We start from the raw sequence: 25,017 nt of genomic DNA on the forward strand, positions 1-25,017 counted from the left end.
AAAGGGAGTGGGCCTTAGTTCTATGGGTGGACGCCTTTTCGAGATATTGCCATAAAGGTGGACCAGGGGTGACTCTAGAATTTGTTTGTACGATATGGGTATCAAATGAAAGGTGTTAATGAGTCTTTTAAAAGGGAGTGGGCCTTAGTTCTATGGGTGGACGCCTTTTCGAGATATCGCCATAAAGGTGGACCAGGGGTCACACTAGAATTTTTTTGTACGATATGGGTATCAAATGAAAGGTGTTAATGAGTATTTTAAAAAGGAGTGGGCCTATGTTCTATAGGTGAACGCATTTTCGAGATATCGCTATAAAGGTGAACCAGGGGTGACTCTAGAATTTGTTTGTACGACATGGGTATCAAATGAAAGGTGTTAATGAGTATTTTAAAAGGGAGTGGGCCTTAGTTTTATAGGTGGACGCCTTTTCGAGATATCGCCATAAAGGTGGACCAGGGATGACTTTAGAATGCGTTTATACGATATGGGTATCAAATGAAAGGTGCTAATGAGTATTTTAAAAGGGAGTGGGCCTTAGCTCTATAGGCGGACGCCTTTTCGGGATATCGTTATAAAGGTGGACCAGGGGTGACTCTAGAATGCGTTTGTACAATATGGGTGTCAAACGAAAGTTGTTAATGAGTGTTTTAAAAGGGAGTGGGCCTTAGTTCTATGGGTGGACGCCTTTTCGAGATATTGCCATAAAGGTGGACCAGGAGTGGCTCTAGAATTTGTTTGTACGATATGGGTATCAAATGGAAGGTGTTAATGAGTATTTTAAAAGGGAGTGGGCCTTAATTCTATAGACGGACGGCTTTTCGAGATATCGCCGTAAAGGTGGACCAGGGGTGACTCTAGAATTTGTTTGTACGGTATGGGTATCAAATGAAAGGTGCTAATGAGTATTTTAAAAGGGAGTGGGCCTTAATTCTATAGACGGACGGCTTTTCGAGATATCGCCATAAAGGTGGACCAGGGGTGACTCTAGAATTTCTTTGTACGGTATGGGTATCAAATGAAAGGTGTTAATGAGTATTTTAAAAGGGAGTGGGCCTTAATTCTATAGACGGACGGCTTTTCGATATATCGCCATAAAGGTGGACCAGGGGTGACTCTAGAATTTGTTTGTACGGTATGGGTATCAAATGAAAGGTGTTAATGAGTATTTTAAAAGGGAGTGGGCCTTAGTTCTATAGGTGGACGCCTTTTCGAGATATCGCCATAAAGGTTGACCAGGGGTCACACTAGAATTTGTTTGTACGTGTTATGGATACGCATTTACTATGGAAGCAGTAAGGAAGGCGGTCGGCATGATATTGTGGTGCACAGTGGCTAGTCATTGTCGGCTGGGGCGGGTCCTTGCCAACCTTACTGTTCCTGCGCCATAAACAGAAAAAATGGTCATATCATGCCTATCAAAACGAGCAGCTGTCAAATTCAAAACAAACTGACAGAAGCGCAGAGACCGACTCAAAACGCTTATAATTCAAATCAAAACGACATCCGGTCGAACCGGATGCCACGGACAACCCGTTAACATTCCAAAATTTAAAAATTCAAAAAAAAAATTACCGCAAAAAATTTTACCGAACCGGACATGGCCGGTTACCAACGCTGAAAATCGAAAATAAAAAAAAGCTGAAAATTAAAATACATCAAAAGGGGGAAAAACAAAAAGGGCCGAATATATCTTGGGGGCGCCGCGGGTGTTGTTGCGACGCCCGGTGCTAGTCCCACCCTCAAAATCCATGGCCACCGACGCACCTAAAATTTCGGTGGCCCCTTACCTGTATGCCCTAAGTGCCTTCTAAAAGAATAGGGTAGTCAACATTCCCATTTTAATTACAATATTTGTTCACAATTCATTATAGAAAAAAAATATAGATAAAGTTCTAGCTAGTTTTGGTTATCATCGTAGGGGGTTGGTGATTGTGTTGGTGTGGTTGGTTTCGAGTGTATATAAGTTACATACATACATACTTGATCTATGCACATACTATTTTAGTGTTATATGGTTTAGCCCCTTACTCATTTTGCCCTTACATTAGTACGTTGTTACAATAATCACTTATTATATGCTTTGTGGTAAAACTTAATTTTTTTGAGTGTAACTAAATATCGATTTGGTATAACGCGCATATTATAATGATAATAATAATAGGTAATATGTACTAAGAAAATTTGTTACAAAAGCAATAAAGATAAATTTTATGTAGCGCTATGCATTATATGCACGTATATTACCTTCTTCTGGTGGTTCGAACAATATTGCTAGCAATAGTAATTCATATGTGTAGATATATATATATATATATATATATATATATATATATATATATATATATATATTGTACTTGAATGATATAAGAAAAGAAAGTTTAAATCTTCTAGCCGATTCGTGCATAAAATTTCCTTTTTTTTTTCCTAACATCTTATGGGTGAGCTCCAAAATGAATCGCTAAAACGTTTCACGTGATTGCGTGAGCTAACTTCAAACATTCTAAAGCGCCAAAATATATTCTTAAAATGATAAAGAAAAGGGTATGCCTTTTAAATTTTTTTTTTTAAATCTAATGCTTAGGTAGGTATTAGATAAATGGAATTATGCTCGTGAATTGCTGAATACAATTTTAGTTATATCTAAAGAGTTTTGTTCAATATAATGTGTCTAAGATGCATTCACAAATAAACGGCGTATGTTGGAATTAGGGTTAGCGTTCTAACAGGTAGGTGCTGCTTGACCTGGCTGAGACAAAACTGCCTGTTTATTTGTGAACAAACCTTTAAAATGTGTAAATATATTAACTGCGTTTACAACCTTTAATGTCTTGTCAAGTGGCAAAACATACAAGCTAATTGAAAAAAAAAAAAACAAAAGACATATTCGAGTATACATCTATGTATTTTTTAAGTCACAGTAAATTGCCTTTTTTCTACAAAAAAAAAAAAATTTTAACCAACAAAAAAACAAAGCATATTTTAATGGTCATAGGTGTGCAATTTATACTGCCTGTGAAACAAAGAAAAAGGCGTTTCAGGTATTAAAATCTGCTTTGCGTTGTGGTAAAACTTTACTATTACATTTTTTTTTAATTGATGCCATCGTGGCGAATAGGATTTTGTAGTGAGCAAAAGTGTTGATATTGTTTCGGTAAGGAATAAAGTTTTATTGGTAATTCAAGTTCAGTTGCATTATCAGTAAAATGCATTAACTCTATATTAAGAGACACAAATAACAAGTAATGCGGGTTAGCTTGCGTTATCAAAACAAAACTTTGTGTTGTATACATTTTTTGGTGACTGAGTCGAACCAAACCCGAAACAATACCAACCCTGACTGTTACAGATAAAATAGTTAACGTTTCAACTGAACAAGTAAAACAATTTCATTAATTGTACTATAAGTTTAAAGGGTTCATGTTTTACCTGAACAGGTGAATGACTTCGGTAATTTCTCCATGAATCTAAAAGCTTACGTTTTACTTGAGCTTGTGAAACAATATTTTTTGAGGGGTAGGATTTACCCCAAGTTTAGTCCTAGTTGCGTTTATAACTAATTTCTTAGTGCATAGTACATATTACTGTCATTATACTATGTGTAACATCGAATTGATGTTCAGTTAAACTCAAAGTAAGTTTAATACAACAACTATTAATTTTGTAAGGGGGCCCCAATTATCAGAAGTTGTATCCAAACTGTACAGCCCTAAGATAGATTTGTAAAAGAAAAAGGAGAAAAGGGCATTTGACCAAAGTTCTACAAAAAAAAAAAAGATTTGTTTTTATTACATATATAGTATATTAGATTATAAAACAAACCGACTTTTATTACTTTCAATGAATTTATAAACATAAACACATTCAAAACCCTTATAGTAAGAACAAAAGTAGAAAGCTATGTTAGTAGTAATAATGAACATTGAATAAATTTGTTAGCAATATGGGAATGCTGGCGTCGCCATTTATTTAGAAGGCACTAGGTAGGCATACAGGTAAGGGGCCACCGAAATACAGGTGCGTCGGTGGCCATGGTTATTGAGGGAGGGACAAGCACCGGGCGTCGCAACACCACCCGCGGCGCCCCCTATATATATTCGGCCCTTTATGGTTATTTTCCCTTTGGTTATTTTATTTTAATTTCAGCAGTTTTTTGTGAGTTTGGTTTTTAGAGTTAGTAACCGGTCATGTCCGGTTCGGTAATTTTTTTTTGCGCCAGTTTTTTTTTGAATTTTGTTAACGGTCTGTCCGTGACATCCGGTTCAGCCGGATGTTGTTTTAGTTTGAATTATAAGCGTTTTGAGTCGGTCTCTGCGCTTCTGTCAGTTTGTTTTGAATTCGACAGCTGCTCGTTTTGATAGGCATGATAGGAACTTTTTTCTGTTTATGGCGCAGGAACAGTAAGGTTGGCAAGGACCCGCCCCAGCCGACAATGACTAGCCACTGTGCACCAACACATCATGCCGACCGCCTTCCTTACTGTTTCCCTTGTAAATGCGATTCCATAACATACGATATGGGTATCAAATGAAAGGTGTTAATGAGTATTTTAAAAAGGAGTGGGCCTATGTTCTATAGGTGAACGCATTTTCGAGATATCGCCATAAAGGTGGACCAGGGGTGACTCTTAGAATTTGTTTGTACGACATGGGTATCAAATGAAAGGTGTTAATGAGTATTTTAAAAGGGAGTGGGCCTTAGTTTTATAGGTGGACGCCTTTTCGAGATATCGCCATAAAGGTGGACCAGGGATGACTTTAGAATGCGTTTATACGATATGGGTATCAAATGAAAGGTGTTAATGAGTATTTTAAAAGGGAGTGGGCCTTAGCTCTATAGGCGGACGCCTTTTCGGGATATCGTTATAAAGGTGGACCAGGGGTGACTCTAGAATGCGTTTGTACAATATGGGTGTCAAACGAAAGTTGTTAATGAGTGTTTTAAAAGGGAGTGGGCCTTAGTTCTATGGGTGGACGCCTTTTCGAGATATTGACATAAAGGTGGACCAGGAGTGACTCTAGAATTTGTTTGTACGGTATGGGTATCAAATGAAAGGTGTTAATGAGTATTTTAAAAGGGAGTGGGCCTTAGTTCTATAGGTGGACGCCTTTTCGAGATATCGCCATAAAGGTGGACCAGGGGTCACACTAGAATTTGTTTGTACGATATGGGTGTCAAACGAAAGTTGTTAATGAGTGTTTTAAAAGGGAGTGGGCCTTAGTTCTATGGGTGGACGGCTTTTCGAAATATCGCCATAAAGGTTGACCAGGGGTCACACTAGAATTTGTTTGTACGATATGGGTATCAAATGAAAGGTGTTAATGAGTATTTTAAAAAGGAGTGGGCCTATGTTCTATGGGTGGACGCCTTTTCGAGATATCGCCATAAAGGTGGACCAGGGGTCACACTAGAATTTGTTTGTACGATATGGGTATCAAATGAAAGGTGTTAATGAGTATTTTAAAAAGGAGTGGGCCTATGTTCTATAGGTGAACGCATTTTCGAGATATCGCCATAAAGATGGACCAGGGGTGACTCTAGAATTTGTTTGTACGATATGGGTATCAAATGAAAGGTGTTAATGAGTATTTTAAAAGGGAGTGGGCCTTAGTTCTATGGGTGGACGCCTTTTCGAGATATCGCCATAAAGGTTGACTAGGGGTCACACTAGAATTTGTTTGTACGATATGGGTATCAAATGAAAGGTGTTAATGAGTATTTTAAAAGGGAGTGGGCCTTAATTCTATAGACGGACGGCTTTTCGAGATATCGCCATAAAGGTGGACCAGGGGTGACTCTAGAATTTGTTTGTACTACATGGGTATCAAATGAAAGGTGTTAATGAGTATTTTAAAAGGGAGTGGGCCTTAGTTCTATAGGTGGACGCCTTTTCGAGATATCGCCATAAAGGTTGACCAGGGGTCACACTAGAATTTGTTTGTACGATATGGGTATCAAATGAAAGGTGTTAATGAGTATTTTAAAAAGGAGTGGGCCTATGTTTTATGGGTGGACGCCTTTTCGAGATATCGCCATAAAGGTGGACCAGGGGTCACACTAGAATTTGTTTGTACGATATGGGTATCAAATGAAAGGTGTTAATGAGTATTTTAAAAAGGAGTGGGCCTATGTTCTATAGGTGAACGCATTTTCGAGATATCGCCATAAAGGTGGACCAGGGGTGACTCTAGAATTTGTTTGTACGATATGGGTATCAAATGAAAGGTGTTAATGAGTATTTTAAAAGGGAGTGGGCTTTAGTTCTATGGGTGGACGCCTTTTCGAGATATCGCCATAAAGGTGGACCAGGGTGAGTCTAGAATTTGTTTGTACGATATGGGTATCAAATGAAAGGTGTTAATGAGTATTTTAAAAGGGAGTGGGCCTTAGTTTTACAGGTGGACGCCTTTTCGAGATATCACCATTAAGGTGGACCAGGGATGACTCTAGAATGCGTTTATACAATATGGGTATCAAATGAAAGGTGTTAATGAGTATTTTAAAAGGGAGTGGGCCTTAGTTCTATGGGTGGACGGCTTTTCGAAATATCGATATAAAGGTGGACCAGGGGTGACTCTAGAATTTGTTTGTACGATATGGGTATCAAATGAAAGGTGTTAATGAGTATTTTAAAAGGGAGTGGGCCTTAGTTCTATAGGTGGACGCCTTTTCGAGATATCGCCATAAAGGTGGACCAAGGGCGACTTTAGAATTTGTTTACGATATGGGTATCAAATGAAAGGTGTTAATGAGTATTTTAAAAGGGGGAGACAAAAGGTAAGTAAATGCAGAATTAATTTCATTTTTTTCGACATAACAAATTTCTCATATTAAAATAGAATGGCGTCAATTAATACCAATCAAAGGAGAAGCCGTACCACAGCCGAGCAGTTAAGTCGAATGGTGGACTTTTTAATGGAAACTCCGGGATTAGCGGGTTTCAGATTTCTAAAGCGGCATGGAAAAGCAGAATGTGATAAAAAATGGACTGAAATGGTGACAATGCTGAATAGCCTCGGTGGTGCTGTAAAAACTGTTGATCAGTGGCGTACGGTAAGCGACCATTATTATTTTCTTGTACTTTGAAGGTATATATATTGCTAAGTTTGACTGTTGGGTATGATGAAAGTTTTCGCTACCAAAGTATACCAAATATAAAATAAAATGCCAAAATGTTTGCTTTACATTCCTGTAGATTTTTTTATTTATAAGTTTGTTAAGTCTGTACTTATGTATAGTAATTAGCAATAAGTCGGTCTTGAACACGTTTCGCTATTGAAGAGGGTGCGCCTTGATTAACATTGCTATCACTTGGGCTTTGATCTAAGTATTCAGTGTCAGGCTCGTGTATGGGTTCACTTAATCGGATGTTATGCAACACTGCGCATGCTAACTATTCTTCCAGTAAATCCTGGATGATACAAAAGAGTCCTTTGCTGTGATAGGCATCGTCATGTTCCTTTGAGAACACCAAAAAGTCTCTCGACTGGGTTTCGAGCTTTACACAATGCCTCTTTGAACTGAAATTTTGGGCTCTCCTCTGGTTGGTTAGGTAAAAGAGTCATCAGCCAGGGTTCTAAAGGGTATCCAGAGTCACCTGCAAGTAGTTTTGTGTGCGTTTTTATTTTCTGGGAAATTTCAGTGCATTAAACACACTTACCTATCAAAAACATGTTGCGGCTACCATTTTAAAAATTTCTCTGCATCAGTCTCCGTACTGCAGAGGAACTCCAGATAAATGCATCGTGCTTTGCTCATGGGAATTTAGCATTGACATTCAATATCTTTAGGTTGGGGTCACACATCTGTGTATAAAAATATAATCAAAAAAGTACAATACATTTCTTTGAATTATTGCTTTTAACATTTGTACATTTATTGAATGGTATCCATGGTGATTTACATATACCTCGTCATGATTTCTGGGGCTCATGATTGACACATGAGTGCAATCAATAGCCCCAATAGTACCGCCATATGGTGCAGGTGACGCAGAAAAAATTTCTTTCGCAGCTTGCCGCTCTATTTGAGTCATTGGAAACTTTGCTTTATCGAAAAACAAAGAATGGTTGATAGCATTTGTTACGCGATGTATACAGCAGCTTACAGACGACTGGCTCATTGATATGCCCCATTGTTCTCCAACGGGCCGTTGATAACAACCAGTTGCGAAGAAGCGTAAAGCAGTTAGAACCTGAAATTTTTATAATAGTGTTCAATTGAAAATTATATGAAATTCCATGATTTACCTGTTTCTCTGTTGATATCGCAGTTATTCTTGTACCCCTTCGAAGGTATTTAATTAAAGCTCCGATTTTCTTTTTTAACTAAAATTGTCAGAAATGTAAATTTCGTGATTTTTAACGCAGCCAATTCACTTGCCGTTTATTTAACAACACAGCTGATCGTCGATTAACGAATATCGATACAAAATAGTTACTGAATAACGAAATGGTTATAGTTATCGATTCGCAAATAAAGCGATGGCAAATATCGTTAAAAAAGTTAGTAGTTGCGTTCCATTGAGACTTGAGCGAGATACGGATAGAAATTTAACATGCAAATGCAACAACAACGTTGTGATCCTGATATTTATCTGGTTCAATTTCTGATCCGTATAGCAGTTCTGTTCGTTTCGTTTTCTGTAGTAGATTTTTTGACAGCTAACCACTTTTGAGTTGGTAGCACTCATGGCTCAACTATATGGTTGGTTCATCTCTACAGCAACAACATACATTTGTTCACATTGCCAAAATCAGAGTGTTGCTATTAGACGAATGGAACGGAATGAAAACATAAAACTTAGCAGCATTTTTATGTAGTAAGAAAATGTTGTAAATTCGTTGGTTTCATTTTAAGTTTGCCATCTCCTTCTGACAATCCCTACTACAGTGAAATAAAAAAAAATAAAATAAGCTGGTGATATGAGCCAACCATATAGTTGAGCCATTGTAGCACTGAACTAAATATGTGTATACATAAAAGAATTCGCCATATTTAAAAGCAAAAACACTGAAAGAGTAAACAATTTGAAGATAAGGTAAGGAAAATAAATAGTTTGCTTACGTGCTAAACTATTTAAATGTTAATAATTCTATCAGTATCTTAAAATTTTGTGGACGTTTCTTGTTATTTTCAACAAAACAGATGTTTTATATTAGTGCTGCCAGTTCTCATAAAGTTGATCCAGATCGTTCCAATGAGATTTGAGCCAGAGCCAGAGCTCGATAAACCAATGGAACGGCCCTAGTGAATTACGCTGCAGGGGTGACTCTATAATGTGTTTGTACAATATGGGTGTCAAATTGAAGGTATTAGGGGGACTCATGTAACCGTATAAATGCATTATAAAGTGTGTAAACGTATAAATTTATCTAGTGCGTAAACGAGCTGTCAAACTTTGTATGAAAAATCATTTACACAATTTGTACATAGTGTACCTATACCAAGTGTGTTCACTAAGCGATAAACGTCAAAACTACAAACAGCCTCGCTCACCTGATGGAAATCTCAGGTCTAGAGTCGCATTTTTGGTTTCACCGACAACATTTTTGCCTACCAATCGTCTCGACTTTTTCAATTTTTCAATCATTCGGAGCATTCGGTAATGGTATCCATTTTGAATTCGCTGTCATTCCGAATCCAGCGAGTGCCTGTCAGAATGCTTGACAGATAAGTCAACACACTTGTACTTGTACACTAGGGGGACTCATGTAACCGTATAAATGCCTTATAAAGTGTGTAAACGTATAAATTTATCTAGTGCGTAAACGAACTGTCAAATTTTGTATGAAAAATCATTTACACAATTTGTATAAATTTACGCGCACATTTCATTGTGTAAACGCGTTAAACTCAAAGGAATGCAACCTTGCAGACATTACAGCAGGCATTTTCATCAGAAATCTCCAACAACAGCAAGTCATTTACAAGAATATCTTAGTAAAGACGTTTTAGTTTTGATTTTTCACTTAATCTTGGCATTTTTTAATTTGTATAACAATCAAAAAATTTTTGTTTGGCAATAATACAGCTGATAAACAATCAAGTTTATCAAGAGTATTTCTAGGTGCGTTCATATAACAGCGTGTGTAAATGGATATAATTTTACACCTTATAAGTTTATATGCTTTCATGAGTCCCCCTACTATGAATTTGTATAAATTTACGCGCACATTTCATTGTGTAAACGCGATAAACTCGAAGGAATGCAACCTTGCAGACATTACAGCAGGCATTTTCATCAGAAATCTCCAACATCAGCAAGTAAAGGCGTTTTATTTTTGATTTTTCACTTAATCTTGGTATTTTTTAATTTGTATAACAATCAAAAAAATTTTGTTTGGCAATAAATCAGCTGATAAATAATCAAGTTTATCAAGAGTATTGCTAGGTGCGTTCATATAACCGCGTGTGTAAATGGATATAACTTTACACCTTATAAGTTTATATGCTTTCATGAGTCCCGCTATTAATAAGAATTTTAAAAGGGAGTTGTGGTAGTTGTATATGTGAAGGCGTTTTCGAGATTTCGACCAAAATGTGGACCAGGGTGACCCAGAACATCATCTGTCGGGTACCGCTAGTTTATTTATATATGAAATACCACGAACAGTATTCCTGCCATGATTCCAAAGGCTTTCGATTTCGCCCTGCAGAACTTTTTCATTTTCTTCTACTTAATATGGTAGGTGTCACACCCATTTTACAAAGTTTTTTTCTAAAGTTATATTTTACGTCAATAAACCAATCCAATTACCATGTTTCATCCCTTTTTTCGTATTTGGTATAGAATTATGGCATTTTTTTCATTTTTCGTATTTTTCGAAATCGAAAAAGGGGGCGTGGTCATAGTCGGATTTCGGCCATTTTTTATACGAATACAAAGTGTGTTCAGATAATTATGTGAACTGAGTTTAGTAAAGATATATCGATTTTTGCTCAAGTTATCGTGTTAACGACCGAGCGGAAGGACAGACGATCTACTGTGTATAAAAACTGGGCGTGGCTTCAACCGATTTCGCCCTTTTTCACAGAAAACAGTTATCGTCCTAGATTCTAAGCGCCTACCAAATTTCACAAGGATTGGTAAATATTTGTTCGACTTATGGCATTAAATGTATCCTATCAAATGAAAAAGAGCGGAGCCACGCCCATTTTGAAATTTTCTTTTGTTTTTGTATTAAAAAAAAATTAAAAAAAAAAAAAAATTTTTTAAAGTGGGCGTGGTCATTCTCCGATTTTGCTAATTTTTATCAAGCATACATATAGTAATACAAGTAACGTTCCTGCCAAATTTCATCATATCTTCAACGACTGCCAAATTACAGCTTGCAAAACTTCTAAATTACCTTCTTTTAAAAGTGGGCGGTGCCACGCCCATTGTCAAAATTTTACCTACATACCAAATTTCGTCGATACCTCAAAATTTACTCAAGTTATCGTGCTAACGGACGGACGGACATGGCTCAATCAAATTTTTTTTCGATACTGATGATTTTGATATATGGAAGTCTATATCTATCTCGATTCCTTTATACCTGTACAACCAACCGTTATTCAATCAAAGTTAATATACTCTGTGAGCTCTGCTCAACTGAGTATAATAAGTTAGTTACAGAATGTAACATTGACACCAAACTCAGAAACCAAACTGAGAAACCAAAACTGAGAAACCAAACCGACTTTATTTTCCACAATTGCTCTTATTTATAACTTAATTTATTATTTACAATATAAGCATTGCATCGGATTTGCTAATGAAAACCGATGCATGAGAAATGAAATATTTATTTAATGAAATGCCAGTGGCTCGAGAAATATAATATTTGTTTAATTTGTTTATAATTATTTAATGAAATGCCAGTGGCTTGAGAAATGGAATTTTTGTTTATGATTGCCATAACGGCACTGTGGGAAGTGTACTGTTAACTTGCACGTATATTTGTGAGCGACACTTCCACAATTATAATTGCATACTTTTGGGAGCATCTCAGATAAGATATTTGCATGTGTTTGTGCGTTGCTTCTCCGCTGCGTGTACGTACATATGTGTAGACATAATGATTGAATTATTGATGTGCATACAAGTCACTGCTTAGCATCGGCTTACAGATGATAGTATCCCTTAGTGCTGCTAATATTCTGTAGCCGTCAACTTCACGTGAGGTATCATTGATGGTGGTGATTATTAGGTGACTGGGTATGACCGCTTACAATGGTAGGTGGTCACCCAGTGGTTCCTGGGTGGTGAGAGTAGGAACCGATAGTTACCTAATGGCAGTAGAAGGGTCGCGGCGGGCGGAATCCTCTGTTGCCTTAGCTCTTGCGGCGTGGGGTGGGTTTTGCCTTGCATTTACTGCGTTCACATAAACTTTAAATTTATTGGGATTCCTAACAGAACTAAATGATTTAAACCACAAAGAAGTAGGGCCGCATGAAAGAATCGAAAACAAAAAAAACGAACCCATTGAACGTTAATCGTGCGGATTGGTATGCGATGTCCAAGATGATGTTCGACAATCGCCTTCTTAACCCTTTCCCAACCATGATCCTCGATACAACTTGATGGTGAAGATCGCCTCTAAAATGAACTTCCTTACCTCTTTATATCACCATATGCCTTCAGGAAAACTCCAAAAACTTAACACATTATAAGTACGTTATAAACCGACTTTACAATTTTATTCATTAAAGAAAAAATCTTAAACTAGGGTGATAAGCTATTCTAAACATATCGTTCAATTTTCATTAGATTTGGATAAATCCTGATGTTAATTAATCTTGCTTGTAAAGAGTAAAACTTGGCTTAGATACAGATTAACAATATTATTTACATGAAAGATATCATTTTTGGGGTTGTGTAGTATGCTAACCAAATTTAAGACCTATATTAATTAGTTTTATTTGTTAACATTTTTAACACTTATTAACAAGATTTTAGTTGAAATTAAAACTTATTTGAACCCCCTTTTACTCGGAAATCAGAAACGGAAGCTAACGACAGTTGTGGTAGGGATCGATCTCGTAGCTTTAATCAAAGAAACTGGGCTGATTACCCTTGTGGCTTTAGACTTAACAAAGCACTCCATGTAATCTCAAGGTAACCCGTGTGAGCGTTATTAGGTTGACAGAATTATGTAGCTAGGTATCAGAATACGTTGTACTGACTTAGATACGTACGTGCAAATGTATATGCTTATACCTTCAACATTTTAGGTATACGATTTACTAAAGATCTATGTACATAACTATGTCAATCCGCAACAAAAATCAATCAAAGAAAATAGGCAAAAAGGTAAAATTTACTTACATGCATATGACGTGTGTATGTAGATATGGTTGTCCATGATATCTCCCGTTGAAAGGCCTTTCAGCGTCGAATATGCTGGAGCGGTAATTTAGTTGGTGTTGTTTTAATTTTCGTGTGGCCAAAAATCCTGGTTTTGATAACTGTGACGTCATTACTTTGGCAAAATGCTATGCAACGTTAGCCGGTAAAAAAAAAACTGAATTTTCTTTCTCGAAACTTTAAGATTAACTTTTTGAATTTGCACTTCTTTTGGCTTTCAACATAGGTAGTGGTTATGGAGTCATTGTTCCAACAAAAGAGCCAAAAAGGAACCCTAACACAACCACAATCGTCCTACTCTCCTGTCTCTAATTTCACACCTTAACATTGTATTGCAACTATAATAATTTTTTTTTTTGCTTCTTTGTATGACTTATTTCTTTAAAATGATGTAACTTTAACATATAACTTTAGCTTCATGCTATATATGTATATTTTAATTAACAAACAAAATTTAATTTTTTTTTCTTTGAACATATTTTTCTTTTGAAAGATTGTAAACTGGCTACTGCATATACTTTTTTTAACAGTCCAACTAGTTTTACTACACTATGTAATCCAAGATTTTGGACTTTTTTATTTCGGACTTTTGTCCTTTTGTCAACCCAATTGCGGCTAGCTGTATTACTTATGCGCGCCTGGTATGCACTTTATGAGGCGATACACGTTAGGATGAAGGGTGATCCCTGAGGATCTAATGCGCCTGTAGGGGAGTCATTACTCCAAGCATGAATCTCTTTGTACTATTTTCCTCTTACCAAACCTTATGTGATGTATGGTTACATGGAATCATATGCATGGATTCCATATGAACTAGCTCCTAAATAAATTGCACTGTACAAATGTGCAAAATTGACGATTTGGTGAAGCGGCCTCTAGCCAGGAATCCTGTGAACAGGTGTGGTTGTTGTAATGATAATGCCGTAGCTATTTAAATACGTGCAATTGGAAATGCTGATGAGTGGTTGAAGGAGTTGTTACTCCGCCCAGAGCTATCATTCCAGCACGTGGTTCTCCTATTTTTCTGGATATATCACGGAAATAGGAGGTCACTGATTCGTCTTCGGTTTAAGACCACTATATACTTTCTTTTTTGCTGCTATGATTGCGTTCACAATTTCGCGATAACTGACGGGATATATCAATAACTCACTTGTTCACTTGGTAGAGACATTTTCCAAAAAGAGAGGCTAACTGTAGCCGTGTAAGCCCTTTTATACCTTCCGGTTTTCTGATTTTTGGCTTCAAATTTTGACATTTGCTTCTATTCTTTCTTAGGTTCAGCAAAGTTGAGCTTTCGCTCGCTGGCTGTTCTCAATTCAGCACCATAGGCCGACCGGATGTTCAATTTTATCGCATGCAACTTTTTTTGTTGCGAAATGAAGGCGATAAAGGTACCATACTTGCTTTGATGAAAAGTGACCATTACAAAACCCAATAATACGACTCTGTTAGTACGGAGTATTAGTGGGAATTTAGCTTCGAATATCTTTGGCATGGTAAGTTCCTATCTCTTTTCCCTGTAGGTCTTCTAGCTGATAATAACAATTTCCTAGTTTTTTTCGAATTCTACACTTGATGAACTGCGAACCTAACTTGGCATTGTATATGTCTGTAAATTTACTGAGCGCAAAGTTGCGACGGTAAACTTCTTGACCTTCTTTAAACGAGACTGGTTTTGAACGTAAATTGTATTGCTTGACATTCCGATTATAGGCCTTGCGTATATTATCTTGGATATCTTTACGCAATAACGCCAAATTATCTGTTCTGGAGATAGGAGATATTGGCTCTTCAAGCAAGGATAACTCTTTAAGCAGTTTATAGTCGGATCCATGTGTTATCATATCCATCCCAAATAACGCTCTATAAGGGGAACATTCTAAGGATTGATGAAGGGCAGATCTCAATGAACAGGATATGCTTGAAAGATGCAAGTCCCATTCTGTTTGGTCCTTCTTCAAATATGAGCGAATATCTGCTAGCAACGAGCGATTTACGCGCTCAGCTGCATTGCTCTGAGGCGAATATAAGGCGGTGAACATTTGATTAATGCCTAATTCCATAAGGAATGCTTTAAATTCTCTTGCCTTAAATTGAGTTCCATTATCGCTTACAATGGTTTCCGGAACTCCAAAACTGTGAAAGATATTTTCGAGAAGGAATTTTTGTATCGCTACAGATGTAAATTTCTTTAGCGATTGAAGCCAATGAAACTTACTGATGTGGTCTAACACAATCAGCAGCCCTATGTGGCCACTTTTGCTTCGCGGATACGGTCCTAACAGGTCAATATAGAGCCTTTGAAAAGGCCGACAAGTTGGGCTATGAGCGCCCATAGGCGGACGTAATGTGAAGTTGGGAGCTTTAGACTCCTTGCAAATTTCACACTGCCGAATGTACTCGCGTACATCTTTAGCAAGACCAGGCCAGTAGAGATAGCGACGTAGTTTTTCTATCGTTTTTTGTACCCCTGCATGAGAAGACGTAATACTGTCATGGGCTTGTTTCAGAGTATCGGTTTTTAGCCTATCCGGAACCCATACCTTCCAATCGGATTTGTCGTCTTTGTAATCGACTCTCGCGTGCTCAGTTCGAATGTATATTATTTTGTCTCCCACCTTAATATCCGGAAATTTATCCTGGTTTTCCCTAAATTTATTTTTGAGGGTTACGTAAGCGTCGTCCTTGAACGCATCTGAGTCCATGTCAATGAGCGGCCTCATATCTAACTCTCCTATTTCATTTTCACATAATCTTGACAACGCATCGGGAACGATGTGGTCTTTTCCCTTCCGATGAGATATAGAAAATTTAAATTGTTGTAAGCGAAATATCCAGCGAGCAAGTCTGCCTGATACGTTTTGCTGACGCATTAGCCATAAAAGACTAGAATGGTCCGTTACGACTTCGAACTCTTGGAGCTCCAAGTAGCAGCGAAATTTCTCAATAGCTAATATAACGACGAAGCATTCACGTTCGGTAACGCTATAATTGCGTTGAGCCCGATTCAACTTTTTGGACATAAAAGCTATCGGCTGTTCTACATTGTCATCAGACAACTGAACTAAAATTGCGCCAATGCCAAAGTTACTGGCATCACAATGCAAATACAATTTCTTGTCAAAATCCGGATTGGTTAAGACCGGGGCCGTCGTCAATATTGTCTTTAATTGGTCCATCGCCTGTTGAGCTTCTGAGGTCCATAAAAACTTCTTCTTTGTGGACAATGTTTCCGTGATAGGATACGTAAGGTCGGCGAAGTTGTGACGGAACCGACGGTACCATCCACAAACTCCAAGGAAGCCTCGAACTTGCTTCAAGTTTTTAGGTGTGGGCCAGTTTACAATACATGACACTTTATCGGGATCAGTACGAATACCCCCACTACCAATGATATAACCTAGGTAGTTGATGCTTGTGACACAGAATTGGCTTTTAGCTATGTTAAGAGTCAAATTTGCTTTACAAAATTGTTCTGCCAAACGAACTAGTACCGCAATGTGTGACGAAGTCTTCCGATACAATGCACAAGTTCGTCGAGGTAACCAAAGAAGCAATGTCGAAGGTCTGGTGGAATTATTTCATCCATGAGACGACACATTGTAGATGGCGCATTACATAAGCCGAACGGCATGACCTTAAACTGGTAAAGCGGCCGCCCTGGGACTGTAAACGCAGTCAACGGTTTTGACTCAGGACTAAGCTCAATTTGCCAATATGCATCTTTCAGATCAAGTTTGGTAATTATATTAGCTTGCGGTAGTCTTGAAAATATTCCATCAATGCTAGGTAAAGGATAGGCATCTTTTGTTGTAACGTCGTTAAGCTTACGAGCGTCTAAACAGAGTCGAACCTTATGAGGCTTAATTACGAGACGCATGGGGGAACTCCAAGCACTTACGGATGGTTCAATTACATCCAGCTCGAGCATTCGGTCGATTTCATTATAGAGCAACTTTTCTACCGCTGGACGGGATAGAAACGCTGTTTTACTGGCTTTGCGTTTCCTACATCGATATGATGTTGAATTAAGGTGGTACGGCCTAATCCTTTAGCTGCGTTTGGAAACATGTTTTTAACTACTTCTAGCTGCTGAATTTCTGGCTGATTCAACGGATACAGATTTGGGGCTTCTTCTGTTTTGGAATCTATATGCAAGTTCAGGGAACTTAGTATGTTAGGTGCAAGGGCAAAGGTTCTCCAAAAATCATGGCATAAAATAAGTTTCTGTTTTATGGACGGTATAACGTAAAGTTTCATTGGCATCTTGACAGACTTATAGGTCATAATTACATTAAGTACACCTATAATTTGCTGTTTTTCACCATCGGCAGTTTTCGCTTCCGATTTTATAGGCCTGAATTCGGGGATATTTGAAAAATCTACTTTCGCAAGGTTTGAACCAATGCAGCTTATATTTGCTCCAGTGTCTAAAAGACCAAGTTCTTTATATGTTAAAAACGAAACTTCTGCATAACTTCGCATATCATGCTGATTACTGAAAATGGTCGAAACTAATATTTTTTGGTATTTCTTAACGTTTTCAAAAAACTTCCGTAAGCGCAACGTACGCTTACTTGCATTAGGGGAGAGGTCCTTAAACAGACGATTCTTAACTTCTAGATAGTTTTTAAGCCTCTCTTCATACGATTGTCGATGAAGAGGAACTGGATCTACGAAAGATTTATTGAAATTATTTTCTTTCGCCAGAATTGGCTTATTCACGCTCTCGGGCCCATCCGGCTGGTATTGGATGTACCCGTTTGTCGGTTTTCCGACGCCTTTCGAAGACAAGAGGGACATTGTGGCTTGTAGACATTGGGACTGCCACAACCGTAGCAAAAAATGCGACGTTCCGCCAAACAATCTTCCCAAATGTGACCTAACTCTCCGCAATTCCAGCATTTGACTTTTGAATGGGTACTGCGAATGGCGGCTAATTCTCCTTCAATCGCTCCGTCTTCTTTTAACTCAGAACAGGCTTCCTCAACGGCATGAATTTGACGACGAGTAACGATGGGTTTTTGTTTGATTACACTGTCGGCATGACAGCTGAGCTCCTTCGTTAAGTTTTCGCTCATTTGCACCAAACGACGTAGGTGTCCAACGGAGTGTACCGGCTGGTACAATAACTTTTCCCGAGTTTCAGTGAGTAAATTATTTTTCAAAATCTCCATTACCTCTTCTTCATCCATTTGAACGCTGGATTTGTCTGTAAGGGCAGCCACTGCATCATAAAAAGATGAGAATGATTCTCCAGGCTTTTGTTTACGGGACCTAATCATCTCCTTACTCATAAAAGCAGAGCGATAATCTCTATATTGTTGTCGAAGAGAAGCGCAAATATCTGACCAAACTATACGATTCACCTGCTTATGGTACCTCCAGTACCAATCTCTGGCTTTCCCAGCAAACAATATATGCATGTGCTTGCACATGGCAGTGAAGTCACTATCTAGGGTTTCGTCTGTTAGAGATTTCACCCGATATATAAACTCTTCTACTCCTAAACCTTCAGGTGATCCATCAAAGTGTAAATTCCACTTTTGCATTATGTCAGCTGTTTTCCTGATAAGTGTGGTCGATGCTGTCGAAGCAGAGGTATGAGAACTAGTTATGGGCAAAACTGGATTACTTGTTGGGCTAGAACTGGGCTGAGCATTCTGAGGCGTGCTCACATTCAAAGATGTTATTACCCTAGTAACGGTTTGATCTATCATTTCCTGTATAATTGTGTAGTCGAACTCGTTGCCTTGTCGGGAATTACGATTCCGATTGGGCCTACCTCGTCTTCGAGTACCTTGGTTTCTAGGAGGAGCTTCAGTCTGATTGGTGCTATGACTAGCATCTAGTGCAGAAGAAGCTGCGGCACTTGCATTTGTACCACGCATCTCTTGTGTTTCAATAGAATTTGGGGCTTGAATTTGCTTTAAGGTCTTAGAAAGATTTCGAGTTACGGCTCGTTCAACTTCACCAATATTGGTGGACTTTGGTTTACCTCCAGGTGAGCAATTGCCAACTACTACTTTAAGCTCGGATTGGGTAATTATCTGGTTACAAAGAAAGCAATGACTATTCTCTGCTAACCAACTTTCAAGACAAGGTTTGTGAAAGACGTGCTTGCAAACTAGCAAATAGCAAGGATGGGTATTATTTATTTCTTGTTTACATAAGGCGCATTGGTTATCAGTAACTGCACCTGATGGAGGACTGTGCTGTAAGGGCATTATCAAAAAATGTGTTTTCCTGGCCTATGCCAAGCTGATGGCATAAAAGAGGTAAGTAAACCAATCAATAACACGATTAACAAAATTAAAATTGTTGAGTTAACAGAAAAAAATAAACGATGCTAAGTTATTGAACTACAGCTCTCGGACTCAAATTATTCGGCATGGGTATGCTACTGCTGCATACGACCATGTTCCAGACAACAACTTGACCCTGAACTATAGCTAACTATCTCTAGCGATTCGCTTCTAATAAATTGGATAAATCATAACTCTTTATCTATACTAAAAAGTGTGTCACAGTGACATTCAGTACTGATATCCGAGCTGAGCCGAATATACAATATTCTGGAAATGTGTGCAACCGTATTTAAAGTTTAATTCACAAAGACTAACGATTTTTTTCTAAATCAAAGCTATAACAATAATTAAAACAAATTATTTACATTCCAATCACAAAAATAAAACCGTTGCTAGATAGATTTCCTGCCTATTTGTGGATCAAATTATTCGGTATGTGCACGCCAATGCAGCCTGCTAACATATTCCACCCAACAACAACTTTTTCGTAAATCGGACAAGTAAGGTTTCCAGCAATCTGTTTCAAATCTAGCTAAACAATAACTCCTCAATTTTTGCAAGCAATATTCGGTTGCCTGAACATTCAGTACTCGTATCCGTGCTGAGCCGAATACGCAATATTCTGTAAATGTTTGCAGCAATATTCACCAGTTGTAACTAACGAATTTTAATTTAACTAACACAGAGTAGCTTTATCTGTGTAAGTGGAATTCCAGGGATAACGGATGATAAATGCTATTTAACTTGGGATTCGATGGAGTCTTAGTATAGCCAACCCTGCTTCTCGGCTTGCTATCCGAGCCAAATAACCAGCATCGTAGGCAGCTTGACTAGCTAAGCTCTCCCGTTTCCTTCCTGCGGAAGTAGACCTAAACTGATCGTAGCTTCATCAGCAGGGATGCAACTAATCCCAAATAAATATCTTTCTCTAAATACAAACTAAAATTGTGCGACCACTAACGATGGCGAATATACTTGGAACTTTTCTATTCTATCCTGTTTTCACCAATCCGCTAGCTGGCCTCACACGTTGGGCGCCAATAATTTATGTAGCCGTCAACTTCACGTGAGGTATCATTGACGGTGGTGATTACTCTCACCACCCAGGAACCACTGGGTGACCACCTACCCTTGTAAGCGGTCAACTAGTGGTTCCTGGGTGGTGAGAGTAGGAACCGATAGTTACCTAATGGCAGTAGAAGGGTTGCGGCGGGCGGATTCCTCTGTTGCCTTAGCTCTTGCGGCGTGGGGTGGGTTTTGCCTTGCCTCTACGGCGTTCACATAAACTTTAAATTTATTAGGATTCCTAACAGAACTAAATGATTTAAACCACAAAGAAGTAGGGCCGCATTAAAGAATCGAAAACAAAAAAAACGAACCCATTGAACGTTAATCGTGCGGATTGGTATGCGATGTCCAAGATGATGTTCGACAATCGCCTTCTTAACCCTTTCCCAACCATGATCCTCGATACAACTTGATGGGGAAGATCCCCTCTAAAATGAACTTCCTTACCTCTTTATATCACCATATGCCTTCAGGAAAACTCCAAAAACTTAACACATTATAAGTACGTTATAACCCGACTTTACAATTTTATTCATTAAAGGAAAAATCTTAAACTAGGGTGATAAGCTATTCTAAACATATCGTTCAATTTTCATTACATTTGGATAAATCCTGATGTTAATTAATCTTGCTTGTAAAGAGTAAAACTTGGCTTAGATATAGATTAACAATATTATTTACATGAAAGTTATCATTTTTGGGGTTGTGTAGTATGCTAACCAAATTTAAGACCTATATTAATTAGTTTTATTTGTTAACATTTTTAACACTTATTAACAAGATTTTAGTTGAAGTTAAAACTTATTTGAACCCCCTTTTACTCGGAAATCAGAAACGGAAGCTAACGACAGTTGTGGTAGGGATCGATCTCGTAGCTTTAATCAAAGGAACTGGGCTGATTACCCTTGTGGCTTTAGACTTAACAAAGCACTCCATGTAATCTCAAGGTAACCCGTGTGAGCGTTATTAGGTTGACAGAATTATGTAGCTAGGTATCAGAATACGTTGTACTGACTTACATACGTACGTGCAAATGTATATGCTTATACCTTCAACATTTTAGGTATACGATTTACTAAAGATCTATGTACATAACTATGTCAATCCGCAACAAAAATCAATCAAAGAAAATGGGCAAAAAGGTAAAATTTATTTATGTACATGCATATGACGTGTGTATGTAGATATGGTTGTCCATGATATCTCCCGTTGAAAGGCCTTTCAGCGTCGAATATGCTGGAGCGGTAATTTAGTTGGTGTTGTTTTAATTTTCGTGTAGCTAAAATTCTGGTTTTGATAACTGTGACGTCATTACTTTGGCAAAATGCTATGCAACGTTAGCCGGTAAAATAAAACTGAATTTTCTTTCTCGAAACTTTAAGATTAACTTTTTGAATTTGTACTTCTTTTGGCTTTCAACATAGGTAGTGGTTATGGAGTCATTGTTCCAACAAAAGAGCCAAAAAGGAACCCTAACACAACCACAATCGTCCTACTCTCCTGTCTCTAATTTCACACCTTAACATTGTATTGCAACTATAATAATTTTTTTTTTTTTGCTTCTTTGTATGACTTATTTCTTTAAAATGATGTAACTTTAACATATAACTTTAGCTTCATGCTATATATATTTTAATTAACAAACAAAATTTAATTTTTTTTTCTTTGAACATATTTTTCTTTTGAAAGATTGTAAACTGGCTACTGCATATACTTTTTTTAACAGTCCTAACTAGTTTTACTACACTATGTAATCCAAGATTTTGGACTTTTTTATTTCGGACTTTTGTCCTTTTGTCAACCCAATTGCGGCTAGCTGTATTACTTATGCGCGCCTGGTATGCACTTTATGAGGCGATACACGTTAGGATGAAGGGTGATCCCTGAGGATATAATGCGCCTGTAGGGGAGTCATTACTCCAAGCAGGAATCTCTTTGTACTATTTTCCTCTTACCAAACCTTATGTGATGTATGGTTACATGGAATCATATGCATGGATTCCATATGAACTAGCTCCTAAATAAATTGCACTGTACAAATGTGCAAAATTGACGATTTGGTGAAGCGGCCTCTAGCCAGGAATCCTGTGAACAGGTGTGGTTGTTGTAATGATAATGCCGTAGCTATTAAAATACGTGCAATTGGAAATGCTGATGAGTGGTTGAAGCAGTTTTTACTCCGCCCAGAGCTATCATTCCAGCACGTGGTTCTCCTATTTTTCTGGATATATCACGGAAATAGGAGGTCACTGATTCGTCTTCGGTTTAAGACCACTATATACTTTCTTTTTTGCTGCTATGATTGCGTTCACAATTTCGCGATAACTGACGGGATATATCAATAACTCACTTGTTCACTTGGTAGAGACATTTTCCAAAAAGAGAGGCTAACTGTAGCCGCGTGAGCCCTTTTATACCTTCCCATTTTCTGATTTTTGGCTTCCAATTTTGACATTTGCTTCTATTCTTTCTTAGGTTCAGCAAAGTTGAGCTTTCGCTCGCTGGCTGTTCTTAATTCAGCACCATAGGCCGACCGGATGTTCAATTTTATCGCATGCAACTTTTTTTGTTGCGAAATGAAGGCGATAAAGGTACCATACTTGCTTTGATGAAAAGTGACCATTACAATTCGTTACAGTATTTTGATGTCACTTTCACCGGACTGTATGTAATATTGTAACGAATTTACTGAAATTCCTCTTATCTGCAACCTTCTACTAACGTTCGCATCACTAAACTGTTGAATAAATAACTCCACTATTCAATAATGCAAAATGTCCTCTATTAAAGTACTTCACAATAACACTTCTACTGCTCGACAGATAGCGTGCTTAAGTCAAACTGATTCCATGCCTCAGCTGGCGCTGCTTTTATACTATTCGGTTTCCTCGTTTGCATATTTCTGGGCGGTTCTAGAATTTACTATTTGTTTACCAGCTATAACTCAGATGCACGTTATAGCTTCTCATATGCGCGTGTATATGTGAGTGATACTTCCACAGATGATTGCCTACTTTTGGGAGTATCTCAGATATATGTATGTGTTTGTGCTCTCCGCTGCTTGTATGGACATAATGATTGACTTGTTGATGTGCATACAAGTCACTGCTTAGTATTGGCTTAGAGATGATAGTATCCCTTAGCGTTGCTAATATTCGTCACAATATGTAATTAGTACACGTAGGTTTAAAAAATTGATCACGGGTCGTATAACAAAATATCGGCCCTGGACTCCGCGCTTTACGGAGAAATTAACCTTAATATAAGATCACAGTCTACGGAGTTTATGAATCCCATTTTACTTATTTACTTTCATTCAGCCTCTTCTTCCCTTAAAGCTGTCATATTTCGCTCATGCGTCTCTGGATCTTCCTTTTTATGAGAAGTTAAGTGTAATCGTACCTTATACATATGTATGACTTTTCGCCGGTATGAGTACGCATATGAAGGCATAGGTTTCAAGTTTAGCAAGTTGGAATAAATAAAAATATGACTTGTAAAGATATGAGCGGTTGACTATCAATAAAAATTTCACGCGCCCAACGCTTTTATTTATTTGTCTGATCAACGCCCTAGATTGATGAGGAGTGTGATGACTAGTATCTAGGACCTACCTAATTATTTTCTAGCTTTAAGTATTATTATTACTTCATGTAAGTATTGTTTTCAATAAAACCATTTAACTTAAAGTCTGTGTAAAATTATTTTATTTGAATACCTCCATCCTTGCACCACCTGGCGGCGATTTTTTTCATATGTCGTATGTATTATGTGTTCCAAATATGAACCTAATCGGACCACAAATACGATTTTTTTTAATATCTCGATCCTTGCGCCACCTGGTGGTATTTTTTTTCATATGTCGCTTTCTATTCATGTATGTATTATGTGTCCCAAATATGAGCCAAATCGGACCACCAATACGTTTTTTTAAATACTTCGATCCACACGCCACCTAGAGGAGTTTTTTATTATTGCATTGTCACCGCGTTGTGAACTATATTCCAAGTTTCAAGCTTATACATTATCTGGAAGTTACATAAATTTCAATTACAAAATTAAGACCGTTTAAAAATAGGTTTGTATGAGGATGTAAAGTTTCACGTTTTTTGTGGTATGCAATGCTATGACAATGAATCACTTATCTCAACAATGAATGACGAAAACGTAAGTATTTGATGAAATTTGAAGTTTCTAGCTGTTCAAATGGTATAAATAAGTTTCTTATCTGAACAATCGGTTGTAGGGGCATATGCTATATATAACCGGTCTTTTCGAATTTTTCAGACA

At 37.7% G+C, this 25,017-nt stretch overlaps 1 protein-coding gene and 1 long non-coding RNA gene across 3 annotated transcripts in view; both read right to left on the reverse strand.

Moving 5' to 3' along the window:
• Nucleotides 1-25,017, reverse strand: part of LOC137248415 (uncharacterized) — a 277,648-nt gene that overhangs the window by 196,631 nt on the left and 56,000 nt on the right. The window contains exons 8-10 of the mRNA XM_067779354.1: nt 18,111-19,441; nt 16,846-17,188; nt 14,973-16,765 (exon numbers count right to left, since the gene is read on the reverse strand). Of these exons, the coding sequence (XP_067635455.1) occupies nt 14,973-16,765; nt 16,846-17,188; nt 18,111-19,441 (3,467 nt within the window). The remainder of the gene's footprint in view (nt 1-14,972; nt 16,766-16,845; nt 17,189-18,110; nt 19,442-25,017) is intronic.
• On the reverse strand, nt 7,207-8,385 carry LOC137249186 (uncharacterized). 2 transcript variants are annotated; one of them, XR_010952277.1, is made up of 4 exons: nt 8,247-8,385; nt 7,907-8,191; nt 7,658-7,802; nt 7,208-7,594 (listed from the first exon to the last, which is right to left on the reverse strand). It is a non-coding gene; the product is annotated as an uncharacterized lncRNA (long non-coding RNA). The 2 variants fall into 2 exon arrangements; XR_010952276.1 differs by having other exon boundaries at nt 7,207-7,594; nt 7,658-8,191.

This window comes from Eurosta solidaginis, chromosome 4, assembly GCF_040869045.1.
Source record: "Eurosta solidaginis isolate ZX-2024a chromosome 4, ASM4086904v1, whole genome shotgun sequence".
NCBI lineage: Eukaryota > Metazoa > Arthropoda > Insecta > Diptera > Tephritidae > Eurosta > Eurosta solidaginis.